We start from the raw sequence: 27,581 nt of genomic DNA, 5'->3' as shown, positions 1-27,581 counted from the left end.
CTTTCATTCAGATACCATCTTCACCAGGACCCCAGTGAAACCTATTTTCAAAGACAGCATTGGTTCCCTGGAGAATTGGGTCATCTGATCATACAGCCCAGCAGTACTTTCCAGCACCATCCAAAATCCTTTCTTGTGATGTGCAGTTTTTTAGGATGTACTGTGTAAAAACCACTCTGATCATAGCCTTAAAAAAAAAAAGCTTGACACATTGTGTGTGGTGACACAGGCCTGTAATCCCAGCACCCTGGAGGCGGGAGGATCATACATCTGAGGCCAGCCTGGGCAAATTAGTGAGATCTTGTCTCAAATTTTAAAAAGCTTTTAGGTTTAGTACCAGAAATCAAATTCAAGACCTTGCCCTTGCCAGGCAGGTGCTGTGCTGCTGAGCTATATTCCTAAAAAAAACTTTCAAAAGGACATGGGTGCTGGGATACACTCAGCTGGGAAGGCATTGCTGATTTCACAGTATAAATGTAAGAACCTTGCTGTAGTCAGTGCCCAGTTCTGAGAGTTCTCTAATGGATGATTTTGAGGATGTATAGAAATTAAAAATTTGGCTGATTCTAAAGGATCCTGTAATCATCCTTTACTTTTTTAAACACTGGCTGAGAGCTCTAGAGACCGTGAGCCTATCAAGACCTCGTTAAAATTCATCGGATCTGGGGCAGGACTGGGGTGAAGGGATTCAGCATTCATTTCAGGGACAGAAGGTTAGAGGGGAAAAGAAGCTCAAGAATCATGGTGAATAACATTCATATGTGTTCATTTAAAAGTTAACCAACAAGGGCCAGGGATATAGCTCAGCTGCACAAGCACATGCTTGGCAAGCTCAAGGTCCTGAGTTTGATCCCCAGTACCACAAAAAAAAATAATAATAATAATAATAATAATAAATAAAAAATAAAAAATATAAATTAACCAACAAGAATTCATGATGAGTAAAATGCCACCATTTTAACAAAGAGGGCTGCCCCAGGAGTTGCATGACTCATCTTACTCTCCTCACCTTGAGGCGTTTGTTTCTGTACCTGAGCGTCCGACTTTCACCTCCAATCACATACTTGTGTGATACTACTGAGCCTTTGCAAGGAACCAACAGATGGGTAAGCAGCATTAAAGTTATTAATGAAATAGACACGGACTACCCCAGGCAATGGAAAGGCACAGGGACATACCAGACTGATGTAGTGTGGACTTGAAAAACCGGATGGAAGGCTCTCCAAGGATTCTGCAGGCCTCTGCTAGTAAAAAAAGTCATCATCACTATGCAAATTGTACTTAGCGAATACAACTATTTCTCAAGCCCACAGAATATATTTCCCAGCCTTGGAATATATTCCTAGGGAATACACAGATACTGAAAGGCATGCAAACAATATTCTTCCTTACACTCTTAGCTTGTAGCAGATGGAGCTAAGGCCTGACTCTAAAGCAAACTCATAGAGGAGAATCACGAAGGCTCTTTTACATATTGTGATCCGCATAGCACCAGGTGGGGCTTCTAGCTTCTGAATCATAATAGCTCTAATGGTCTGCATTTTGAAATTCCACAGCCAGCCACATTACTTTGGCTTTGGGAAGTCTTTGGGAATCTTTAGAACTGCCTATTAAAATACATATGGGCTTGATGGAGACCACCATCTTTGCGGTGCTTTCTGTTAACTCCCAGAAGATGGCAAAACCACTGGAAGATAGAGCTCAGTGACTGCAGGAGCTGGGACAGGCACTGAATGCCAGAAAAGAAACACCAGTCATCAGCGAGTGTGACAGAGAAATCACACCAATGAACTTTCCCGGAACAGCCTTGCTGAGGACTGGCTTTTGATAGGAAACTCATGTGTCAGACAGGTATGCTGGTAAATCACTATTATTTGTGTAATATTATGACACATATAAAAACCTGCAACATGAGATCAGAGGGCCCAAACTCTTATGTAAAATACATGTTCATAAACCCTGTTATCATATGGCATATAATGTGAATAATAAATCAATATGCTGATATTCAATAAATGTTCATCAACCTTCTCTTCTCAGTTCCCTTGCTTTAGCTGCAATTCCAAAATTGGTAGAAGAGCCTACAATCCCGAAATGTAACAGATATGCCCCTCTGCTCTGTTTGAACCTGCTTATTATGCTCAGACACCTTTGCTTCACTCCTTTCTCTGGGAGTGTGTCTAATTTACATATTAATTTAAGGAAATCTTAATTAGGAAAGAAACTGAAACAGTGTGTAAGACATAACAGATAATGAACAGATATTAAGTGCTAAATATATACCAAACACTGTGCTAAGTAACTTGGCATAAGTTCCCGTTTAAAACTCAGTGCAAATCTCTGAGATTGACATTAGCACTATGTGGTTTCATATCAGAAAATCTCCACCTAAGTTTAGAAATCATCACATACTATTTTATGTTCAGAAGGGTAAACAGATCAGGCTTGTTTTTACCATCTCAGGGTTACTACTGGTATGATAAAAAGTGTAAGAAGATAAAAATGATTACAAACCATCATACAACAAATGAGCTTAACTATCTATCTCTGAAGAGTACAGTGAAATTCACCAGCAACATTTCTGCTAAAATGTTCTACATCCTGTATATGTTCATGGGAGCAGGAAGGTGGCATGTTCTGCAATATTGTGCAGTAAAGACACAAGGATTGTTGGATGTGTAGCACCTGAGAAAAGTTTTAAAGCATCTGGAGTTTGTAACCAGACTGGTACCAGCATCTAAAAAGATCTTTATTTTCAAGCACTGGAATCTGTATAGTCAATGGTGCTCGCATCTAGAAACAGTCAGTTGTGACTTAGCCTTAAATTTTGAACCTTTTGCTCTCTCTTCCAGGAGTTGGATTCCAATAGCATTTTTCATATTTTAATCAAAATAATCTTGTCTAGGAGGTTGTTTCTCTCATTAGCTTTTGTAAGGGATGCCTGTATAGCTACTTAATCTGCATGCACACTTTTTTTAGTGAGCTAAATGCATTGGAAATCATAGCAGTCATGGTCCCTGAACAAGCCCACTATTTGTAGGGATTTCTGCAGGATTTTCCAGCTTCATTTTTTGGTCTGGTATTTTAGAAGGCTGGTATTTTAACAAACTTTCTACTTTGTCTAAATATATACAAAATCATGCACAAATACTGAGTGTAGGGTAGATGGATTTTCAGAGATGAACACATATTTTGACCAAACACCACTTAGATCTAAAAAAAAAAAAAATTCAAAATCACTCATGAAGATATTCCTTCCCTATAGTAGCTGGAATCCTGTCCTCTACTACCAGATTTGGTTTTGCCAGTTTTTGAACTTTGATGTAATCTACAATCTTAAAGTTTGATTTTGAACTCGGCTTCTTTTACTAACAGTGTGTTTCAGGGATTTATTCAAGTTGTAAATAACAGTAGTTCAATTGTTGTCCTTTCTCTGTAGTTGCCCATCCCATCATGGCGTAGTTTGTTTACTCTCTGTGCATCTTTGGAACATTTTGACTTCCCTACTCTTGCAAACGATGATGTTAAAATATTATATAAATGCTTTCTGAGGTGCACGGTTATGTTGGGTGTATTTATGTGAGAAAATGATGGGTTTCAGGATATAAGTGTGACTGACTTTAGTACATAATACCAAGTCTTCCCATTAATTCTACTATTCATACTGTTATTTGGGAATTTTCCTTGTCCACATCCCTATATATGAACATTATTTTATTTACTTTAATCTTTGTATGAGTAAATAAATTACAGATTAAAAACACAAATGCATAAGACAAATGCACAGCTTAACAAACCATGTAAGTTAAGTACTCATATTTCGTGTGTTGCTTAAGAATATAATTTGGGTAAGGTGTGGTGGTGCATGCCTGCAATCCTAGCACTTGGGAGGAAGATTGTCATGAGTTCAAGGTCAACCAAGGGTACATAATGAGTTCAAGACCAGTCTGAAGGACATATATAGACCCTGTCTCAAAAAAAGAAAAAAAAAAGAAAAGAAGACAAGTCCAGGACTTGACCTCTGCAAGTAGCCAGTGTGGTTGATAATTACCTCCTCCCACAGATTAGTTACTTTCCTTACTTAAAGTGATGATTTTCATGCAGAGCTTTATAGTTTTGTTCCACAAAGCCCATCTTTATACATTACAGTTTAGTCATGTACATTTTAAATTTTTTTTAACTTTACAGGAAAAGAGATACACATAGATATGTAATTTATTTGTGCTGTGAGTTGAGTTAACTTTGTGTATTGTTCCAAAAACGGGTCAAATTCATCTTTGTACATAAGACTATCTTGTTCTTGCACTGTTTGTGAAAGGACTTTTCTTTCTCCATGGAGCCTCATTAGCACCTTTGTAGAAAATAAATTGAGCATATACATGTGGGTCTGTTTCTTAAACCTATTTTATTTTATTAGTGTATTTTGTCCACACTCATTCATGCCAGTATCACCTTGTCTTGATTACTTAGCCTTATAACATCTTGAAATCAAGTAGTGTAAATTCCCAATTCCTTCTTGCTTTTCCAAAATTCTTTGATTATTCTGAATAATTTATATTTCCATATGAATTTTAGAATCAACTTATCAATTGCTAGTTAAACTAACCCTTCACGTTTGGTTTTGATTACTTTGAACGCAGAGAACAATTTGGTGAAAAAAATTGTATATTAACAATTCAGATTCTTCTGACCAAAAAATATATACTTTTATGTAGGTCTTTTTAAAAAAGCTGTGCACATGAATTATATAGAATAATGCATTTCATTGTATTTTTATACATGCATATAATGTAATTTGAGCACGTCTTGTACCTTTTACCCTATCTAGGTCCTTTAAAATGTTTCTCACAAATATACTGCCACTTTGCATGTAGATTCTGCTTTATATTTTGTCAGATTTATCCCTAAATATGTCATGCTTTTGGTGCTACTTCAAATTATAATTTTCATTGTATTTCACTGATTCTTGCTAGTATGTGGAAATACAATTAATATTTGTTGATTTTTTAAATTTGTAATTCTGTTAATTCACTTAGTAGTTTCACAAAAATTTCTTGCTGATATTTTGATTGGGATTGCTTGGAAACATAGATCAATTGGGGGACAATTGACAACAGCAAAAGTGAGCCTTCTCATCCACAATCATATTTATTTGGTTGTCTAGTTTTTCTCATAACTTTGCAGTTCTCTCTATATAACTTTTATCATATTAATCCTTAAGTTTTTAGGATTTTTGGTATTTTCTGCTATTGCAAATGGTACTTTGTTATTTTATCTTGTTTTTGGAATTGTTCTCAATAGTCTGTGAAAATGCAATAAAGTTCAGTATACTAATCATGTATCCTGAAAATATTACAAATTCACTTTTTTGTAAGTTCCATAGAATTTTTTTTTGTTTGTTTGTTTGTTTGTTTTGGTTTTTGGTTTTTCTCCGGTACCGGGAACTGAACTCACGACCTTGTGCTTGCCAGGCAGGTGCTTTTGCCGCTGAGCTAAATCCCCAGCCCCATTCCATAGAACTTTTATTCCTTTCTCCTTCATCTTTTGTCTGTACTGTGGATTAAACTGAGAGCCTTTGTACTGAGCTACATCCCCAGCCCTTTTCCTCTTTCTTCTGAGAAATAGTGGGTGTTGCGTTTTTCTTCTGCGACAGAGACTTGCTGTTATGGTTTGTATCTAAAATGCTCCCAAAGCCTCATATACTTATAGGTGTTGGGGTCACTGGATCACGGGGGCATGGTACTCATCAGTGGAAGGCTTATAGCTCAATACGATGTTGGGAGGTAAAACTTGTTCCAGGAACTGGGTCACTGGGAGTGTGGCCTGGAAGTGTCTGTCTTCCTCCTCCTACCTCGATCTCATTCTGTTTCTGGCTGCCCTGCCATGGACTGTTTCTCCTCCACCAGGCCCCTCTGCTATGCTGCCCTGCTTAGGAGCCAGCCAACAACGAACGGGTCGAAAGCTGTACAGACTATGAGCTAAAATAAACCTCTCCTTCCTTAAATTGTGGGTGCCAGGTGTTTTGCCCCAGCAGCAAAGAAACTAGTAAGACTCTTGCTAAGTCACTAAATTTCCCAGGCTGGCCTGCATTTGTGACTCTTCTGCCACAGGCTCCCAGAATGCTGGGATTACAGGTATGTACTACCACATCAACTCATAGATTGTACAGAATTTTTCTATAGGTCATTTTATCTTCTCATTGTCTATAAATTTATTTATTAGATATAGAAGTATTGATATTATCTATTTTTTATGTATAGGCTTTAGTGATTTGTATCCTTGAGAGTTTTCCATTTCATCATGTTCTCAAACATACTAAAATAATGATTTTCATAATATTTTGTAATTATCAATGTAGTATGTATAGAATCTCCAGTGGTCATCTGTCTGCTTACTGAAATTGATAATCTGAGCTGATTTTCTGTTTCTCCTCTTCTCTTTTTCTTTCTTCTCTTTCTTTTGATCATTCTGATTAGATATTTATAAAATTATTAATCTTTTGAAAAATCTGTTTTTGGTTTTATTGGTTTTTGTCTGTTATTTTTTTGTTTTCTATTCCATTCATGACCTACTTGTTATTCATTTCCTGTTCTCTGCATATACTGAGATTTATTTATTTTCCTTTTTCTAGTTTCTTAAAATGAAAGCTGAGATTATTAATGACATTTGTCTTTACAGCACAAGCTTTTAATGTTACAAACTTTCCTCTAATTACTAATTTCCTTGTGTTCCACATATTTGATATGCTGTGTTTAATTTCTGTTTACTTTATAATTCTTTCTAATTATCCTTTTGATTGCTTGACATAGGCATTCTTTAGAATTTGTGTGCCTAATTTCCATTTGGGAATTATTTTCCTTATCTTTTTGTTACTGATTTGTAATACAATTTTATTTTGAGAAACTCTTTTGCATGACTGATTCTTCTAAATTTATTAGGATTTTTATAGCTTGGACTGTGGTTTGTGATTGCGTATTTTTCCATTAGAGTGCAACATAATGTTCTATTTTGTCAATACTCTCTGCTCTGAAGTAGTGTCTTGGCTGCTGTTCCATGTTTAAGTGAGTTCTATCCCCCTCACCTGCCCTGATTAGGCAGGTGGCTGATTGAGAGTTTCATTGCATTGAACTTCGTTACCTTGCTTCTTAGCATGTCCTGCTTCAGTTTGTGTAGGGCCAGCTCCAGTATAAAAAGCACACAGCTATGTTTTTATCATCCATTAACTATCGCAAAGAAAGTTGCTTACTTGACGAGGAGGACTCTCGGGCAGAATTGGCTCGGGTCTCCTCTGCTGCTCATCTCCCACGTATCCTTTATTCTCTACTCCAAGTGTGTCTCCAGGTGGGCTGTGAGCAAGGAAGTTGAACATGGAAATAAGCCATGGGTTATGATTGTGGTTAAATATAAAAATTAAACTTGTTTTCATTTGTTTGTTTTTGGTTTTTGTCACACTGGCAGTTAAACCTAAGGTCTTCACAGTGAGCTACATTCCTGGCTTTTTATATTTGTTTTGATACAGGATCTCAGTAAGTCACTAAATTGCCCACACTAGACAGTAACTTGCAATTCTTCTGCCTCAGCCTCTCGAATAACTGGGATTAGAGTTTCTGAGAGATTTTTAAAAGCACAGACAATTAGGTTGTACCCTATAACAACTGAATCACGATGTCTTGAGGTAATTTTTTTGAAAGATCCATTGGAAAGTGCAGCAAAGTTTGATAACCAGTAGGATAAGCATTTGTATGTACGTAAAAATTTCACTAACATGCTTTTTACCTGGTCTTCAGCAAAAGACTTAATATTTTTCTATGCTCATTATCCTTTATGGCCACCAAACTTACATATTCTGAGTAGTTATTCCCTTCAATCTGAAATGTACTTACCTCTGATGTTGCTTCAATTTAATACATTTTTGGTAACGAATTAATAATGTGATAGATCCAATACCAGTAACAATCATGAGAATCACGATGACCATGATGGAGATACCTGCAACATTAAAAAAAAAGGGGTGAGGGACTATGCCAAGGCATCACTTTAGGACAATGATACGCTGACATTTAAGGAAGATGTTACAGTACTACTTCTTTCCTAACAGTCTTATGTCCCCTCCCCTTAATATTTTATATAGAATAAAAAGGCCAGAGGTACAAAGTTTCATCTGTATTAGCAATATTCAGTGATATTTAAGGGAAACAACAATCAGCAAGAAAAGTTTTTGTTGTTAATTATTCACTGACTATTAAAGTCTTTTTGTATTGCAGATTTTTAGAGGAAGTAAGCCACAGTTAGCTAAAAGGGGATATATTAATCATAAAGGGCAATTGTAGTAAATTCAACATAGGTCTCCAAACATGCAAAATAGTAAAATGACTAAATAAACCAAATGTTGTGTAAAAGTACAAGAAATACATAGTAAATATGGAAAATCAGGAAAAACGCTCTCAATGGGTAGGTTTTCGATATGTGTGAGATATTATAGTCTAAGGTGCTCACTGGTAACATTTAAGGTCTCTTCCCAGTCTGTAAGTATCTGTTCTTCTTCACACTGGCACTCGGATTCACGACCATCCTCCTGAAGAAGGAATCAAGCACACAATTATATCAAATGAATGACATAGCTATGTTTTATATCTCACTTAGGTTAATGTTAGTTCTACACCAAATACACACACACAGTTTTATTGATTAATGAACTAAACTGCACACCAAAATCAATGTTGTACAAAAATAAGCAAACAAAATCAAAGAAGCAACCTCCTTTGAAGAAAGCCATGAACAAGCTGGGTGTGGTGGCATATGACTATAATCCCAGCACTTGGGAGGCTGAAGCATGAGGATCATTGAGAGTTCAAGGCCAGTCTGGACTAAAAAGTAAGATCAAGGTCAGCCTGAACTGCGTAGTGAGACCCTGTCTGAAAAAGACCAAAAAAAAAAAAAAAAAAAAAAAGCCTTGAACAAGAGAATGCTACTGATGTGTTCAGACAGATGAACAAGACTGTGTGACTTATCATTCTAGAAAGCATCTATGCCTTTCAATGAAAAACCTCTGCTAAAGTTGGACATATCATAGACAAAGTAGCAGATCCCCAGCTTCATAATAATGAGACAATATTGATGGGGGAAAAGGTGGTAGGAGAACGTTTAGTTCATCAGGAAAGACTCTTGGGTCATCTACTGGGAGATAAAGCTAGATGTTTCTTCTTTTCCCCTAACCCAGCATCAGGGTACCTGGTTCTATCTATTAAGATTGGCATGGACATAGTATTCATCTCTTGAAGTTGTTATGAAGATTTCAAAGCTGTACACATATTATTATAAACTACTGAAAACAGTGTCTTGTGCATATCTGAATAAATCTTGAAGAGTGATTAACTGGGATTAGGAAAGATGTTATCCATAAATATAAATTTAGTAGTGTTGAGTTTAAAAGTTATAATTATTTGTTAGTTTGCCCAAGAATACTGGTATAATGTTGACATGGATATAAACATTATAAATTACATAAATTATATACTACTGATATAAATTATAAACTACTGAAAACAGTGTCTTGTGCATATCTGAATAAATCTTGAAGATTGATTAACTGTGATTAGCAAAGATGTTATCCATAAATATAAATTTAGTAGTGCTGAGTTTAAAAGTTATGATTATTTGTTAGTTTGCTCAAGAATACTGGTATAATGTTGACATGGATATAAATTAACTATAGATAATTATGTGATAGATCAAAATTTAAAGTTTAGGTTTAAACTTAGTAGGTCTATAAATTGCTGGATACTTAGATTACAAATTAATAAAATATTTACTTGCAATACTGGCAATATCTGTATGTGATACTACATGGCTTGGTTCTTTAAATGAATTTTAGTGATGAAACAAGAAAAGAATGGATGTCAAATACAAATTTGATTAGGAAAAACAGTACACCTGCAAACTCAAGAGTAAAGGTTTCTATAAACAAATAGCTGCTAAGACCCTAGTTTAAAAAGCCATCAAATCTTACAGAATTTTCATTGCACTGAGAAGGGCAACTGGTTGAATTGTAGATCTGTTCAATGTTTATGCATTCACCATTGAGGCATACCTAGAAGTGAGGTAAGCAACACAAAACAGAAGGAATTATAATTCATGAGACATTGTGATCTTATATAATTACACATAAAATTATACATTCCATTTTATATGATTTAGAGGGGCCCAGAATATAGCTCAGTAGCATAATAGCACTTACCTGGAAATGCAAGGTCCTGAGTTCGATTCCCAGTACCAGAAAAAAAATATATAACATTTTATATGATTCAATTATAATTTGTATAATTTTTGTCTATTGCAAAATTCTATGTATACAACCTGTAGATGTGGAAATTTATACACGATTGATGGATTTATGTGCGAGCATTAACACATGCAAACCATTAATTATTAAAAACGTTTGTGTCTTCATTTTTTGAATGTTAATCTGCCAAAAATTCTTCAGTCATAATAATTTATTCTCTGTCTACTAAGCTTCTTTTGATTTAATATAAAGACCTAGACTTCTAAAAGCGTAATTGTTGGCTAAGAGTTTTGCTAACATCAATTAATCTTCTTACTTAAACTAGATACTTTAGAGATTTGTAACGATGCTTTTAGTCATCATTCAACATATTTTAGCACTTTTCTAATAAATATATTAGCAATAAATACGTAGTATTTTCTCATCGTTTGTAGACCTCTCTTTAATATCCTATCTCCTTATTTAACTTCCTAAGGCCATTTCTCAACTGACTGGAATAGTTTTTCAGGCTTTTTTTTTTTGCAGAAAATAATTGCAGATTTTACTTCCTTAGTCATGAGACATGAACATTCTACTGCTTTCCCGTCTCAATAAAAATTGAGCTGTGTTTATGATTTTTGCATTCCAAGTTTTGCCCAAAGCTCTGTTCATATTACACCATTATCTTTTGGCATTTCTTGTTAGAGAGAAACATGATAGTATCTTGGGATAATTTTTTCCTGTAGGCAAATAATGATCTGCTCTCTTTTGGCTTGCAAATGTGTTTTTCATTCTTGACCTTAAGAACATGAAGGGACTGCTGCTGTTTTCTGAGTGAATGTTTTCTGTCACTAACTAACCTTTTTTATTTTATATATTTATTTCAGATCAGGAACTTAAAAATCATTTCTTTAATTATACTTCAGTGCTATTCTATTTTCTTTATCATTTGTATTAAATCTGTATTAGATTTCTTTGATTTTTCCCAATTTGTATGTATTTTTCTACTCCTTTTATTTTTCTGGTTTAAGAAGCTCAAATTTGAACTTACTGATTTTTTTTTGGTAACATCTATTCCCTGGTTCATGCCAAAATTACATATTATCTGGCAGCTATGATAGTTTGTACCTTGCAAGACTAAGACAATGCTCCTTGCTCTTACATTATACCAATTTTAATGTTTACTGTCCTTTAAAATCTTATCCAAAGTATACATTTAACTTCATTTTGATAAAGTAGGAACTCTCTGAACACCATATTGTACAAAGGGAAAAGGGAAAAGGGAAAAGGAAAGAATAAAAGGAAAGGAAATTCTTTGTACAAAAGGAAAAAGGAAAGAATAAAATTATGAGTATACATGGCATACCATCATTTCCCACTGGGTTTTTCTAAATTATGTAGTGATTGAAGTTAAATACTGTGACATGATTTTTAATGCATATAAGATAACTATTTTCTAAGTTTGGAAGGTAAAAGAACTTAAAGGAAAGGAAGCTTATTGCCCTTTATTTGAAATGGAAACGAGAGGAGGTAAAGGCTACAGACTGTACACCTCCAACCATGTGGCCTTATGGAACACATCACTGGGTTCCAGGAGTTATGGAGAGGAAGGTATGAACAGGCAGAACATAGGGGACACGTAGGACAGGAGAAGTATTATATGACACTAAAATAGTACATGTCATTATAAATTTGTTGAAATCCATAGGATGTACAGCATTTCTATTTTCACTGAGTAAATCCTAGTGAAAAACTGTGGATTCTGGGTAATAATGATGTGTAAATGAGGATTCTTCATGAAATGTGCTACTCTGCTAGAGGATGTCCTGTAATGGAGATGGGGAGCTGTGCTTGCAAAGGGGATCTGGGAAATCTCTGTACCTTCTATTTAATTCTGGCATTCACCGAAGGCTTCTCTTCAAATAAAATCTATTAAAATTCAACATTTTCAAATAATTGTCCTCTTGTACATTTGTTTCACATGGGATTTCATCTGGGTTTTCTCTGGCTTCCCTCTTTTATTCACACTTTTAAATTCCCTGTGTCTCTGGCTGTTTGTTTTCTTTGTCTGTTCTTCCTGGACAGATTTTCTAGGCATATAATGGAGCCCTGGATCTGAGTGCTGCAAAATTCATGGAAATCTCCCTTCAAGGGTTTTAAGATCAACTTAGACCGATGATGAGAAATGTCTTGTTCTAACTTTGCTCCTTTTTGTATCTTTAATAAAGAGATAACTGCAAAGACAGATTGGCAATAGTTCTTCTGTGCCAAAGAAAGGGCTAACTTCTTCCCTCAAATTTCTTCTCTCCTCTTCCTTTTCCTCTTCCGCTTCTCCTTATTCCTTTTCCTTCCTCTTTCCCTTCTCCTTCCACTTCCTCTCCTTCTCCTTCTCCTCCTTATTCTCCATTCTTCTTCTTTCCTTTCTCTTTCTTCTTTGCTTTGCATTTTATTTCATGCTGCTATAGTATAAGGAAAAGGGAACCGTGGAACACTATAGTGTGCTTTCCCTATCTTTCTGTGCCAAATTAAAATTTATCCAGAAATAAGAAAATACTTAGAGAACAAAAGTGTCTTGTGCATTTTAAGTTCACTATGTTTGAGATTACATTTCATTCAAAAGTTACAGGAACATTCCTTGATTAATGTCATTGTGAAAATCCCCATTGGCTTTGCATGGATTCCTGCTGTAGGAGTCAGCTGAACAGCCAGTAGGAGTGGGGCTGGTGTGTCTTCTCTCATGGAGGATAAGCTTCTATGTTTGTGGTGTTAGGGGCATGATGTATTTATGTGTGGAGCACATTCTGTAACAACTGCGTCCTAACAGTCCCTTTCTTCATTTCCCACTCATCCTAAGGAAGGGAATGCCATGCTTTCTTTGAGGCCTCAGGCTGGTTTTCCAGATATGAAATAAATAAATAACTGTTGGTCATTGTCTTCAGCCTGATGCTGCACACACCCTATCTTGTTGAATGTCCTTAAACAGTTCTACTTTGTATTTGTCATCATTTTGATAACCATCTGAGTCCCTTTAGTGAGAAACTCTGCCATTAAAATATATGGACTTGAAATGGAAGTTATCATTAAGTTCTAATTTTCTTTTATATTTTGAGTTTTTGCTTTAGAATTTATTTCCCTTTCACATTTTACCAACGCCATCCTGACACTTGTGGGTGGTGGTACAGAGTAGGAGGGTAAACATACCACAGAGAAAACATTCAATTTCAAATAGCTGAGTTTCTGGAGTACAGGAGTATATGCTTTCCATATAGTCTCGTTGAGCTTGCTATTGGTCATATTACATCTTCTAACATTTTCATCTTGGTCCAATAAACTTTTCCAATAGGATTCCCTTTTATTTGTTCAACTTCATTATTTGCCATTCCAACCAAAGTTCACACCATTACTAATTTCTCAGCTCTTTGAATATGTCATGCATGTTGTACCTTTACATATCTTTATAGGTATTTCTTTCTGAAAAGACTTTTGTGCATTCCCATGTTTTCTGTGAAATTATTCACAGTAACCAAAATATGGAATCAACCTAAGTATCCATCAGCAGATGGATGGATGAAGAAAATATGCTACATATAAACAATGACTATCAGAGAGAATACAATTCTGCCATTTGTGCCTACAAGAATGAACTTGAGAGAAACTAAATATATGAGTGGATTGTGTTAAGGTACAGAGAGATAATTTCTGCATTACACTTGTTCTCATTCCTATGAAAGCTAAGATAGCTGTTCTCATAGAACTGCGAAGTAGAATCATGATTGCCAGAGGTTAGGGCGGGTGGAGAAAGAAGAGGATAGGAGAAGTTGTTAAACAGATACACATCTGTGGTTAAATAGGTGGAGTAAATTCTAGTGTTCTATAATACAATAGGATGACTATCATTAACCATAATTTATATTTCTAACTAGAGAAGAAGGTTTTGAATCTTCCCAATGCAAGGAAATTATAAATATATGAGCTGATGAACACACTAGCTAGTCAGATTCACTCAGCACACAGTGTATACTTGTCAAAAAGTACAATGCTGTACACCATAACGGTGTACAATTAGCAAGTATCAATTAAAATTAAATTTTAAAAGCTTAGAAAAAATAAGTCTTTCCCTTTTTCTTTATGTTAAAAGTGTCATTCCTCAGGTCAGAGCTGAAAGGTAAGATGTCACCCATGTTCCATGCATGAGCATGTAGCCACTGCTGACTTTGGATTCCAGATTCACATCAATCTGGAATCTAGGAAAGTGCTTTGGCTGAACTGTGATAATCTGTTTAGTCTAATATATGAAATTTTCAAGTACACTCACCTTTAAATCATCTGTAGCTAGCATAGTTTCTGACAGTTTAACACTTGGCCAATAAATATGGTTGAATAAATAAACTAAATGAGGAACATATACCAATTTTACAGTCACATTAATTAGGAAAATACCATTAGAAGCCTACTATAAGATGCTAATTAAGCATATTTATAACAATTACATATCATTTTATATGACTAAATTAATCAAAAGGAGTATCACAGTGTTATTTCTACTGTTTTTCAAAAATAAAAAATGTAGTAGCCAATTTTTTCGCTGATTTGCCATATGTAAGTATCTCTGGAGCCAATTATAAGATCCAGTACTCTTTTTTTTTTTTATTTTTTTTATTTTTGGTTTTTCTCCGGTACCGGGAACCGAACTCACGATCTTGTGCTTGCCAGGCAGGCACTTTGCCGCTGAGCTAAATCCCCAGACCCAAGATCCAGTACTCTTTTTGAGCAGCTGAACCAAGAAGTTTTAATAAAACAAAAGGTTTCCATCTTACCATCTTCTCTCCACATTTTATTCTAGAATCAACCAGACCAATATCTTTAGAATTGTGATGTAAAAAGATGGTTTTGCATTTGATGGTGACATTCTGCTTTGGTTCCGTAAGAAGAAAGGTCTTGACTTCCCCGAGGAGGGATGAGTGGTGTCCTCCAGTGCAGTAAATCTTCCCACACTTGATGTCTCTGAAGGGGAGGGAGAGCATGCCCAGATTAGGGACTAGAACTCCATCTTCAGAGACGAGGCCTGCTGTCAAGAAGCCAGGGCACGTTTTTCTAGACTCAAGTTTGTCAATAGAAAACTCAGTCTTGACCATGAGTAAGCAAAGCATTAGATGATTAAAGTCATGGCCTGTGGAACTCAGTAGAGGAGATAAAATGCACAAGATAATCGCTTTTAAATTTCTCTGTGATTCTCTCAAATCTGTATTAGTTCAAGCTTACAGAAGACTATTTCTTACTAGTAACTTGAATTAACATGACTTTCATAAACATGCTGAAATTCCCCTCTTACCCTTCCTTCTGTAGAGCTTAGCAGTTGATTTTGAGAACAAAGCTGCAAGTCAGCTGTCACATTAACCCTCATTTTCCAGATCAGGCAGCAGCTAAGAATAAGCGTAGTGTGATGGCTCTCCATTTCCAGCTAGCTTACGGAGGAGCACACCTGACCTTGACCGCAAGTTTTTGTTCTACTCCTGCTCACTTAGCCAAAGTTAACAGTTGTTAGAACAAGAGCCTTTCTTAGTTTTCAAAACACTACTATAGAGCACTTACTTCTCCTCACAGGCAATGAATATGTTTTCCTTGTTTCTGCAGTAACCAAATTTATTTCCTTTTTTATTCATCGTGTAGCAGATATCAGGACTCTCTTTTGCTTCTGAAATGCACAATGATATGAAAAAAATAGAAGACCTAGTGAACACAGGGAAATTGGGAATCTTAAAATGCCTTATTTCCTCATGCAATTGACCTTAGCATCATCCCGTATCATGTAGTGTGAAGTAGAATAGAATAAATAATTTAAAAGCTATCCCATTGAGCCAGGAGAGTATTTTAAGTAGGAATGGAGCTATAGGACAGTAACATATGTGCTTTAGTTAACATACTTAGACAATCAATTAATATTGGAGGAAAGATCAACTGATAGAAGTAATATTCAAAGAAATATTGAGTAATACTTTAGAAAAATGTCAAAAATTGTATCACTGCCAATCTTGTCCCAGTGTCTTCTGTGATAATTACAGACAAGTAGAGGCTATTGTCTTTATAAATTATTCATTGTGACAATCTCTCACCATCATCAAACAATCCAGTGCACTGATCCTGCCGTGTGGGACATTGCCCCATGAAGCAGTAGCCTTCTCCATTGTTGCAAGGAAAACCATTGACTTGGAACCTATCCTTAGGACACTCCGAGGAGTGGCCGGTACAAACTTCAGGAAAGTCACACTCATCGTTTCCGGGTCTGCATATGGACCCTGCTTTTTTTATCTGTTGAAGAGAAACAGAGATGGAATTTTTGTAACTCTTAGATAGGTAAGGTCTAGTAAATAGGTGAAAAGCTGGTCATGTAGTCTATCTAAAAAAAAGACTCTAGGGGCACATCACAACTTCTTTCTCCATTCCACTGAGAGTTACTGTCATTTGCAAATGCTTTGGCTTTTATGTGAGCTTAAGGATGACAAGTTCAAGATTTGGAACTTTGAACTTTGTTATTGAGGAAGTTTTAGATAGAAGTGTAATGGGTATGAAATGGTACAATGTATAAACATTCTCATTTATGTTATATTTTCTTAATTCCTTACTCCAGTATAGCCCTGCTCTGCTTGCACACAAAAGGAAACTCCTACCTATAATAAGGAATCTCCATCCCCAAGAAATCAGTACCTCCATATAAACTGGAAAAATACCCTGGCTTGTATTGCTGGAGGCAATTGCATGGAGATTTCTCTTGTTCTGCTACTCAATACACATTTATTGGTACTGGTTTTGGAGAGATTTGAAGATGAAAAAGACATGTTTCTTCTCTTGGTGAACTCCACAGTCCAATAGGGTGAATGAAGTGTCAATAAATCCTTGGACAGGGCCATCTAGTCTCCTCTAGGACTATTTCTCCATCTTACCAGCCACGATTACTTTCAAATCCCAGTATAACCCTTTTCTCCTTTTAGCTCATGTTGTTGGGATATCAATTTCACTCCCAGTTGATGTAATATAGGTTGGTAAGAATTTACAGAAGGCCAAGAATAGTGCTGGCTGTGTGACGTCTCTCCTAAAACACCGAAAATGTTTACTGGCTTCTCCATTCCCTGGGTCAAATCATCAACCTGTGCTCAGAAGTCTGAATATATTTGAATAGGTATTGCCAAGAATTTATGGTGGAGGATTTTCCATGGCCAGACAGCTCCTTGGACTTGAGTGACTTAAGCTGAAAACAGAGAAACTATTGCCTGTCCAAGAGTCTCACCTGACAAAATTCACAGCACTCTCCTTGTGCACAAGTAAATCCTGGCTTCAGCATACACATGTGTGCATCACAGCAAGGGTTAGTACACTCCTGACAATAATAAAAAATTAAATATCAGAAAAATGATTTGTGGTTTAGCTTTTGTTTAAATGGAAATAGATGGGGCTGGGAATATAGCTCAGCAGCACATCTGCCTGGCAAGTGAGAAGTCCTGAGTTCAATTCCTGGTACAAAAAACAATGGAAGTTCAACAAATCAACTCTTTAGTCTTTCAGAGGTAAAGGCTGCTGCATGATCCCATGTAATGTGTGGATAAAGATTACAGTTTGGCGCTAGTGTTTGGGACTCCTGCTGCATGTCCTTCCCTCCTGGCTCTTCGGGACTCCGGAGTTTATGAGTGCTCATGGGCAGGAATAGAGTCCTACGTCTACAACCTTCTGCTCCTCTCCTTACTCCCATTCCCTGGAGGTTCCTATTGCTTCCTTATGCTAAAGTTTGATGAGAAACAGTACAGTTTTTAAAGATCTGAATTTGACTTTTGTTCATGATGTCAAGCAGATCAGGCTGATCTTTCTGCTAAAAAATACACCTTCATATAATAACAACAAGAAGGGCTCTTAAACCCTCTCTACTTGACTAAAATTAAAATTCCACTGGAAATTGTTTCTGATCAGGTAAGGTACTTCCTGTGTTGGAATGAAGCTGTAGAACCATTCCAAAGAAGACACGTGGGCAAGAGAATCAGTTTCCAAAAGGAACAACCCCTTTACAGTTAACCTAAGGCATATGGAAAATGAGTTCTTATACCTCTGGACAGATCATTGACCCCACTCTGATTGTGAAGTCTCAGGAGAGCTGTTTTATCAGGCTGTTTTTGAAATAAGCATAGGTACTAAAAATGTAGTTCTCAGAGAAGAAGTGGCATTAACAGAACTTTGCAGCTTGGTAGCAATAAAAATTCTGAACCCTACTGGACCAGAGTCCATATCCTTAACAACTATCCCAGGGATTTGTATGCACTTTATAATTCGCATAGTAAGTTGTGTAGGACACATATTTATTTGATGAGCTCCTGAAAGAAATAGTTCTATGTTGGGAAAGAGCAGATTAAGAATCACTTCAAAATTTATCTCAAAAGCTTTGTTTCTAAATGTTCCAAAGACAAAGTTTGTAATAGATATGTGAAATTTTTGAGAATTTCTGCTCTATTAGGAAAGGGTTTTCTAATAATGAGAACTGTCCAGCTGTAGCCTCCTGCAGTCATGAGTAAAACTCAGCTGATTCACTATAAGGGATTTTGTAAGATGGCTACATGCTACTGCGCATGAGTATTCATGCATACTGACACCTAAGGGCTCTTCTCACAAGATGAGTTAATTAATACATAAACAAAGTGAATGTGAAGCTGCTGATCTCTAGCAAGATCATTATGCACAATTCATGATTTCTTAAAAAGCCTTGAAATGAAGTTGCCCCAACATCTTGTTTTTATAGTGAAAAAAGTCTTGTATTTTAGAAGCTTTGTAAGAGGAACATGATGGTTAATATGCTTAATGGCTAGATCCCTGCTTAGATTTCAACTGAGCATAAACTTTATAATTTAAACACAGCATCATTCTCAAATACCTGCACAGGGCCACAGTCACACTCTTCCCCTTCATCTACTTTCTTGTTCCCGCAAAATGGGAAATCACTGAGATTGTTAGGAAATGGAATGTTGAGCATGCAGGTTGGTTTATAATCCTTCAGGAACTGCTGGTACTGGCTGTGACTGCATTTACTGAATTTTATCGCAGGAATACTAGAGACGGGATGAGATAAAAATAAAGATTTATCACATCAATATATTGTGAAACAGCAGCTGTGAAAGTTGTATGAAAAATTTAGAAAGGACAAATGTAAATGTTAACTGTGGCAGCAGAGCGGGACCTGGGCTAACACAGCTAACACATGGTGTTTCCATGGAAATACTCTGGTGAAACATCCTCCAGGCATTCATTCCTGAAGCCCACATTTTGGACTGGTTGTCTGTACTTGCTGCTCCCATGTCTGCCTCCATGAGCCTGGTGTAACATAGTTTTAAATTTCTATACATCTATGTTCACCATCTCTGCAAGATTAAAAGCTTCTCAAGGCAGGGACTGTATCATGACCAAGTTTTTAAAAGAAGACCCAAATCAGGCATAGTGGCACAAGCATGTAATCTCAGCACTCTGATAGGCTGAAGCGGAAGGATCACAATTAGGAGCTCATCCTGGGCAACTTTTGAGACCCTGTCTCAGAAATAAAAAATGAAAAGTACTGGAGGTAGAGCTCAGTTCAAAGGCCTTGAATTCAATCCTCAGTACCATGAAACAAGCAAATAAAAAACCTACTAGTTAACATAGTACCTAGTACAGAGTGGTTATCTATTTATGTTTGCTGATAAGAACAGCTGCTACACTTGATCTTAGCAAAAAGAAATAAGCTATTTAATAATATCATAAACATGTTTAGGAATGCTCCCTTCTATCTTTCATTTGTCTCCCTTGACAGTCTTATTGACACTCTGGCTGAACATGAATCACTGTGGTCTGAACACAGATCACAGATTTAAGAATCTTGGTTACACTGCATGAGAAAGGGGGATTCTGTGAGTAAAACTAAGTATGTAGATAACTATATAAAATTAAATACCAGTTTCTGAGTTCCTAGTCTATGCCCTAGCCACTGTTTGTGTATTTTAAATCATTTATTTGATATTTGGAAGAGATTGCCATTAACAGACAATTCCTTAGTACACACAAAGCACTATGCACACCTACTGTGAAGAGATCCAGTGATGTTCAGGACAGGACTGACCACAAGAGATTCACAATGGAACAGGGGAATGCTGGCTGTGCATTCTTTCTGTGACTATTTATGGGGTACCTAACAGGTTCCTGAGAATTTCTAGACCATAGTAATGTAACAGTGACCAAAAAAAGACAAAACATAACGTCAAGGAGCTTATACGCTAGTGAAAGAGGAAGGCTAAGAGAAGCTTCTAACATTTTATATAGGCTATATTACATGGTGAAAAGTACAAAGGAGAAAAGAAAAAATAAATAAGTATGGGGTAGAAAAAATGTGACGATATGTGTGTGTGATGAAATAGGATTGAAAAGATTGGATCAGGTGGCTAGGGAGATCTTTGCTGAGAATGATATTTAGGTAAAGATGTAAAGGAGGAAATTATAGTAAAGCTGGAAAACCAAGACACGTAGAATCCATTTCTCCCATACATGTCTTCCTTGAGAGTGGTGCTTGATCACAGTGTGCTTTCATAATGTGTGTCCATGGAGTTTTAGAACTTCTCTACATGAATTACTACAGAGGGGCATGTTAGTGACAAGGTAATAAGATTTAGGCCCCCAAAAGTTCATTTCTTATTCTATCTGATTTTGTAGTAGAGCTTCCAGGAATTTACACTTAATATCAATACATTCCTAAAAGAATGCTCCAAAACATTTCATAGGGTATATTACCAAGATATTCAAATGTACTCCCTGCATTATCTGAGCCTCACCTTCCAGCGCCGTCCATAACGCACTTTCCCAAAGGACAAGTGCACGGGAACTCATCATGCTGCATCCCGAGGTTATGTCCCAACTGATGTGCCATTCTGTTCGCAATTATATTTATGTCAGGTAGAAGATCCTGACGCAAAAGAAACGTCCATTAGAAAATTTTCAGGGAAAGTGCACTGTAGTCCATACACAGCACTGTGAGTATTGGCTGAAAGACCCAGTCTGTAACTTCTACTTAACTCGGGGATTTAATTACTTTCCCCTCTGTACCTCAGCTCTTTCACTTTGTAATGTAATTGGGAAAATGACTTTTTAAGTGTCTGCAGCTCTAAAGCTTTGAAGTGTGAGTGTGTGTGTGTGTGTGTGTGTGTGTGTGTGTGACAGTATTATTCAGTGTTGGCTTTACATAGACTCACAACAATAAGAGCTAAAAACTACTAATGCTGCTATGGTCTGAATGTATGCAATCTTCCAAAATGCATCTGTCAAAGCCCTCACCCCAAGGAATGGTGGTGATAAAGTCATGGGTGCAAAATCTTCATGAATGGGATTTCTGCCCTTCTGAAAAAGGTATCCCAGATACCTCCTCCCCTTCTGTCTGTCTTGTAATGACTCAGAAAAAAGGTGTGAACTTTGAGCCGGACAGTAGACCTTGACCCTGGATTTCTGTCTCCAGAATTGTGATAAGGAACTTTTTGTTTTTTATTAGCCATGCAGTTTGTGGTACAATATTTTATTTATTTTTTTTATAGTAGCCTGAATGGATGAAGACAAATATCCTACACCATATGATAAATGTTCATGCTGGTCTTCTCTATACTAGCAGTTCAAAGGGGACACAAAACTACGTGAATTCTCTTGCTTTCAACTTATAATGTCACGTTGAACAAATGCATATACTCTCGTGGAAGGAGTTTCTGTTATGAGGAAAATTAAAGGTCAGAGATATAATACCTGCGACAATGTGGTTTGTTGTCTTGGCTGATCGTTGTAATTCATGTTTTAATGCTTGTATTAATGAGGAAATATTTCCAAAGAGGGACAGGCTATCAGGTTTCTATAAAGCTAATGAAACATCTTTAATATGTCCATTTGATTCATATAAAGTTTAAAATGTTAAAAAATAAAAGTGAAATAAAGTGTTTCCTGGGCTTATTAAAATGTAATTGAAACACTCACAGCCTGTATCAGAGTAGATTGACTATATGATGTAAAAGTTATGTTACTGAAATATCAAGGCAAATCTATAGGTGTAAAAGAGCTGCATCAATATAATGTAAAAAAATAGTTCATGCAGTAATTTAATAAGTATCCATTTCTAAGTTTGAACTGCCACAGCAACAACTAAGCAAAGAAATAAAGGAGATAAATACACACCTTCAGATTTTCAACAGTCTCCGTAATAAGTTTACTTGATCAGCATTTATTAGAAACTTGAAACTTGGAAATGGATTGTGTTTTCTGAACATGAATTGCAATGCGGTTTTGATAGGATGTATTATGTGTTTTATGCATTTTCTTTTCAGCATGAGAACATTTATCCTCCCTTGCTAAATAAGTCATCACATTTTGTCCCTATGAATAATTACAGTTAGGAGGCAAATCAGCTTCACTAATCATGCATTAATCTGAGTATGTTGTTCATTTGAACTCTTCCCTACACTGGTTTACCTTTATTATTTGTCTATAGTTTTTTGTTAGACATTTCTTTTCTCATTTAATAATGGAAATGTAAGTTTTCGTAGTAAGTTAGCGGTTATATATGACAACAGGCATGTATGGTGTCTTTCAATGGGACTCAGAACATTAAAGAAATTCAAACATTTTGACTAAGTAATGTGATATAAATAGAACACGGCTCACCTTAATAACACTGGCAGAATAACTGGGCAGGCACATACCCGCTGGATAAGAAGCTCCTTGTGGTTGTGTGTAGAGCCACTTCCCACTATAGGCATGACACAAATATACTCCTCAATCTGAGTCAATAGTCTAACACAAAGATTCAGTGGCAGTAAACCACCACAGTACTTACGCCTAAGCTTGTGGAAGTGCCTTCTTATTTCTGCAATTCTGGAACTGAGGATGGATTAATTGATATTTAGCTCATTTTAAACCGACACTATAGTAGGGGTACTGAAAAAGTGAATTCAAGCTTAAGCTGAAATTGTAAAACAAAGATAGATTTTGAAAAACAAAAAGTAAAACTGAGTGTCTGATTTTCCTTCAGTCTATCCTAAAGTTAATTCTAGAAAAAACCACTCAAATGACAAAAAGGTAAATTAACCGGTCAAATTTAAAAATGTTCAAGAGAACAAATATGAAATGATGTACTCAACACCATGATTAATTATATGTAGTTGATAAATCTTAAAAGTTAATCAACCATAGAAACTCAGAGAGGATTTGATAGCTATAATTAAATGTGTAAAAGTGCTGTCATATAAAAAAAGGACCATTCCTGGATCACCTAAAAAGACAAATGAAGATCTATATATTATAGGTATCCACAGTTGATTTGATTCACAAATAACTTCTATTGGACCACAGTAAAGAAAGCTTTCTTGGGCTGTAAGACAACATTTCAAGTGTATAGGATTCAAATGCAATTTGAATTTAAGAGAAATTTAAGGAAAATTAATAATTAAATAGAGTCATTAAAAAGAAAAGATTGAGAAATTTAATTTAAAAGAAAATAATGATTAAATAGACAGATCCAAACTTTTCCTCAGGAATCTAAAAGCTGTGGCAGGTTTAATTTATCAGATTAGTAGTCTTCTTTATTGTATAGTAAAGAAGATTGTTGTGGAGAGTGGTGACTGCCTGCATACACTTTAATGAGAGAAAATGTCCTGAGACTGAGATACTTCCTGGAAAACATGTTTTGATAGACTATTGGGGTTGCATGGCATGGGAATGTGAGAGAAGTTGGCACTGGGTAATAAGGAATGTATGTGGATTCTGAAACTACTTAACTTGCATAATTACATTTTCAACTCTGACCAGGATTGAGTATATGGCATTTTTCCTTTCTACTCTTATCCAGTTTTGGAAGGGAAGATTATTAAATAGTCCACTTGGAAATTCTCTGTACAACTAGAAATAACATTTTTCTTTGTGTCCTAACCCAAAGTTAAATGCCTTAAACTTGTTTTTGTTGTTCATTTGTTCTGTTATCTATTTTCACAACCTGCCTAAGGTGTGCAGGATAATAGCCACGTACCTCAGTAACAGAGCATGATCAAAATTCTTCCTTTTTTTAAGGACTGTCTCTTGCCAATTTGAAAAACGCAATAAGGTAGTCTCTATATTTGAAGCTTGTTCTATTTTGTCTCCATTTGTCCATATTTCAATGCCAACCAATGTCACATAAATATTCAAGGTGTTATAAATCTGTTCAAAGAAGAAATAATTTTCACAGACTCAAACTGCTGGATGGAACCTTAACCATTATTATATTCTTTTGTATTTCTAAAAAGAATAGTAATTTTAACATGTGACATATGGAAGCAAAGAGTGGGTGTTGTTTTACAAACACATGTCTTGCAATGGAATACAGGGTGTGTTGCACTTAATACTGTGTGTTTTTCCATGGTCAACAAAGAAATTAACCAAAAAGCTTATTTCTCCTTGAATTATCATAAGCCTTTCAAGCACTGATCTCAGAATTTCTATGGAAGGTTAGAAATGTGGTAGCAATATTTAAAAACTTGGCTTTGACATTTTTGTTCTTCGTGATTGATTTTTTATAACTTCCTTTTCTGTTTGAGAAACTGTACTGGAAATTACTCAATCCGTGGAGAAATGGTGGTAGCCTATAAATCTTTTCACCCCTTTTCCAAATTGCTTTAAACAGTCAGCTGATAGATACTTTTGTGCTAGGACAAGAGAAGACAAAGCTCAGCAGTGATCATGAATATTTTGAGACAAAGGAATATACATTATACCCATTTTATATTTTATAGTAGCTAGTTCAAAGTACCACTTGAGGGACAATGAATGACTAATTAATGAACACTGAATTAAGAACCGTATTGAAAAAGTCACTCCTGCAACATCACTAGAGAATAAAACTCCTTTTCAAGAAGTTTCTTAGAGATAGAATTCCTGTTATAACAATCTTCTGTAATTTTCTACTTAACCTGCAGAATGTGAATATACTGAATTTCATGTGTCTTTCCCATACCTCTAAAAGGTCACTTCACAACCACAAATGCTAGTTTCTTTTAAACTCTCATGCACGTTGACATTTAATGAAGCCATGACCTCCAAATGTACACTGGTGTCTGTGACTTCCATCCTTGTTTCTCTTGGCCTTGATTTTAGTGTTGGATAAAAATTATGTCAGGTCCTACAGAGCAAGAATTTTTTAACATGAACTTTGTCAAACTTCTCTACTCGTAGGTAGTTTTCACACTCATAAAATTGAATGCAAGTGACAGTGGAAATAATATTTGCCACCCTAGGATATACTCTGCTTTAGTGAAAAGATAGCCTCTGAAATAAAAGCCGTATTTAATCTTCTGAGTGTTTGAGTTGGTTTGATGTATTTATTTAGATGCTCACATAGAATTGATCTGCCGCACTTCATCACAGAGAAAGACTTTCGATTTCTGAGATAAAAGAAGACATAGTGAAATTAAAAGAGGTTCTAGTAAAATAACATGAATGCTGGCCTTGGAAGACCCTGTGAAGGACCAGTAAAGATGGTATGATGGGGGCGGGGCATGGTGGCGCACGCCTGTAATTCCTGCACTCAGGAGGCTGAGGCAGGAGGATCGTTGAGAGTTCGAGATCAGCCTAGGCTACGAAGTGTGCTCAAGGCCAGCCTGAACTGCATAGCGAGACCCTGTCTCAAAAAGACAAAAAATAAAATGATATGATGGGAAGGCTCAAGGGTTTTAAACCCATCTAATTTTCAATTCTTTGTGATATAGTGTACTACATGACTGCAATGTAGAACACAAATGATTATTCAAAGTTCTACAATAATTTTATACTTATGTTTACTTTGGAGATGGGAAACCTAGGAGAGAATTTGGGTCTTGAATTAGGGCCAGTGCCAGGGCTAATATAAATAGATGATCAGAAGACAATAAAAACTGGGTTAAGAGAGGTGACCATGAGATCCAAACATTTTACTTCACACCAATCCTATCTATTAGAAAAAAATCATAAGGAGGAGTTTCCAGTTCTAGACACAGATTTAAAGATTTGGGAAGGGTTCTGCTTCTGCATAGGAAGTACAGTCTTAGAAAACGATATTGCTTCTATCCTGACAGGAAGAAAAAGTCAGAGAACTTACAAAATCATAATTTTTCTTGAAACCATCAATGAGCAGATGTAGCATGGCTTACAAGTTAAGCTGGGATCTAAAGAAAGGTTTTTTTTTAAAGGCAAGATAGTACAGGACCTGTCCCCCATGGCAAGCAATGAGAAAAAAGAGGCTGAGCACTGTTGGACAAAGTAAGACGAATTCAGCAAATACTTTTCAGGAATTGCTAACAGTCCAGTAGGGGATAGAATGAGAATACAGAGCCCTGTCAGAGCCACAAATGTGCCTGTGCACAGATCTTTTTCCACTACCATTCTGTGGATACTGAACAGAATGAGGGAAGGCAGAGAAGGTGCCTAGAGATACTCTTCCACAGCAATAGGATCCTGATGGGTGGACACAGCTGCTCCTTTGCAAAAACTCATAAATCTACCAGACTCTTGCCCTCTAGGAGCAGAAGCTGTATGCTGCTGAGACTACGCTGTAAACATCGTTTTGATCCCTAGAACTCAAACGAAGGCCTATATGACTGATGAGAAGGAAAAGAAAATCCAGAAGGAGATGAAAGAGAGATAATAAGGTAGAGATGCACTTGAAAAACATGATAAATAATAGAAAATATTAAATCAGAGATCCAAGAAGCTCAGAGAATCTAAGTAATATGAGAACCAAGCACACACACTTTGATCAAGGTATGACAAAGGGATACAGAGAGTAACAAAAATACTTTCCAATGGTCAAATCTGAAAGAATTTGACTAACGAAATAGAGTAGCATTACATGGTAACTCAAAGTATTAAACAAATATCCACGACTCTATACCAATATAAATAAATAATTGAACAAATACATTAATGAGGGAAAATAAATAAATTTCCTGTGCAGAAGAATTCAAAGTAATACCTGTATAGGTATAGGTATAGGTATAGGTACAGCTACAGGTACAGGTAAAGGTGTAGGTATAGGTGTAGGTGTAGGTATAGGTATAGGTGCAGGTGCAGGTGCAGGTGCAGGTGCAGGTGTAGGTGTAGGTGTAGGTACAGGTATATACTCGACTTCAAAGAGAGAGCAAGACTCCTCACACTTGAAGGGTAAGTAATGCACAGTAACATTCTTCCAAAGAATAGAGAATGGTAAAGAGTGAAAAATGAGTAATTCTACCATGGGAACTCTGAAAAACATCACTTAAGCCAGGTGATCCAAATCAAGATC

At 36.2% G+C, this 27,581-nt stretch overlaps 1 protein-coding gene across 1 annotated transcript in view; it reads right to left on the bottom strand.

Annotated features, from left to right (window-relative positions):
- Adam7 (ADAM metallopeptidase domain 7) overlaps window positions 1–27,581 on the bottom strand; it is a 55,336-nt gene that overhangs the window by 5,851 nt on the left and 21,904 nt on the right. Inside the window, exons 9-20 of the mRNA XM_005373907.1 lie at window positions 24,318–24,487; window positions 22,958–23,042; window positions 21,094–21,224; window positions 19,173–19,347; window positions 17,547–17,636; window positions 16,375–16,570; window positions 15,854–15,956; window positions 15,079–15,265; window positions 10,010–10,090; window positions 8,497–8,575; window positions 7,884–7,989; window positions 7,247–7,346 (exon numbers count right to left, since the gene is read on the bottom strand). Coding sequence (XP_005373964.1) covers window positions 7,247–7,346; window positions 7,884–7,989; window positions 8,497–8,575; window positions 10,010–10,090; window positions 15,079–15,265; window positions 15,854–15,956; window positions 16,375–16,570; window positions 17,547–17,636; window positions 19,173–19,347; window positions 21,094–21,224; window positions 22,958–23,042; window positions 24,318–24,487 — 1,503 coding nt within the window. The remainder of the gene's footprint in view (window positions 1–7,246; window positions 7,347–7,883; window positions 7,990–8,496; window positions 8,576–10,009; window positions 10,091–15,078; window positions 15,266–15,853; window positions 15,957–16,374; window positions 16,571–17,546; window positions 17,637–19,172; window positions 19,348–21,093; window positions 21,225–22,957; window positions 23,043–24,317; window positions 24,488–27,581) is intronic.

The sequence above is a fragment of the Chinchilla lanigera genome, unplaced genomic scaffold, assembly GCF_000276665.1.
Source record: "Chinchilla lanigera isolate Chin_1 unplaced genomic scaffold, ChiLan1.0 scaffold00002, whole genome shotgun sequence".
NCBI lineage: Eukaryota > Metazoa > Chordata > Mammalia > Rodentia > Chinchillidae > Chinchilla > Chinchilla lanigera.
Note: the sequence above shows the minus strand (reverse complement) of the source record. Positions and strands in the feature narration are given on the sequence as shown.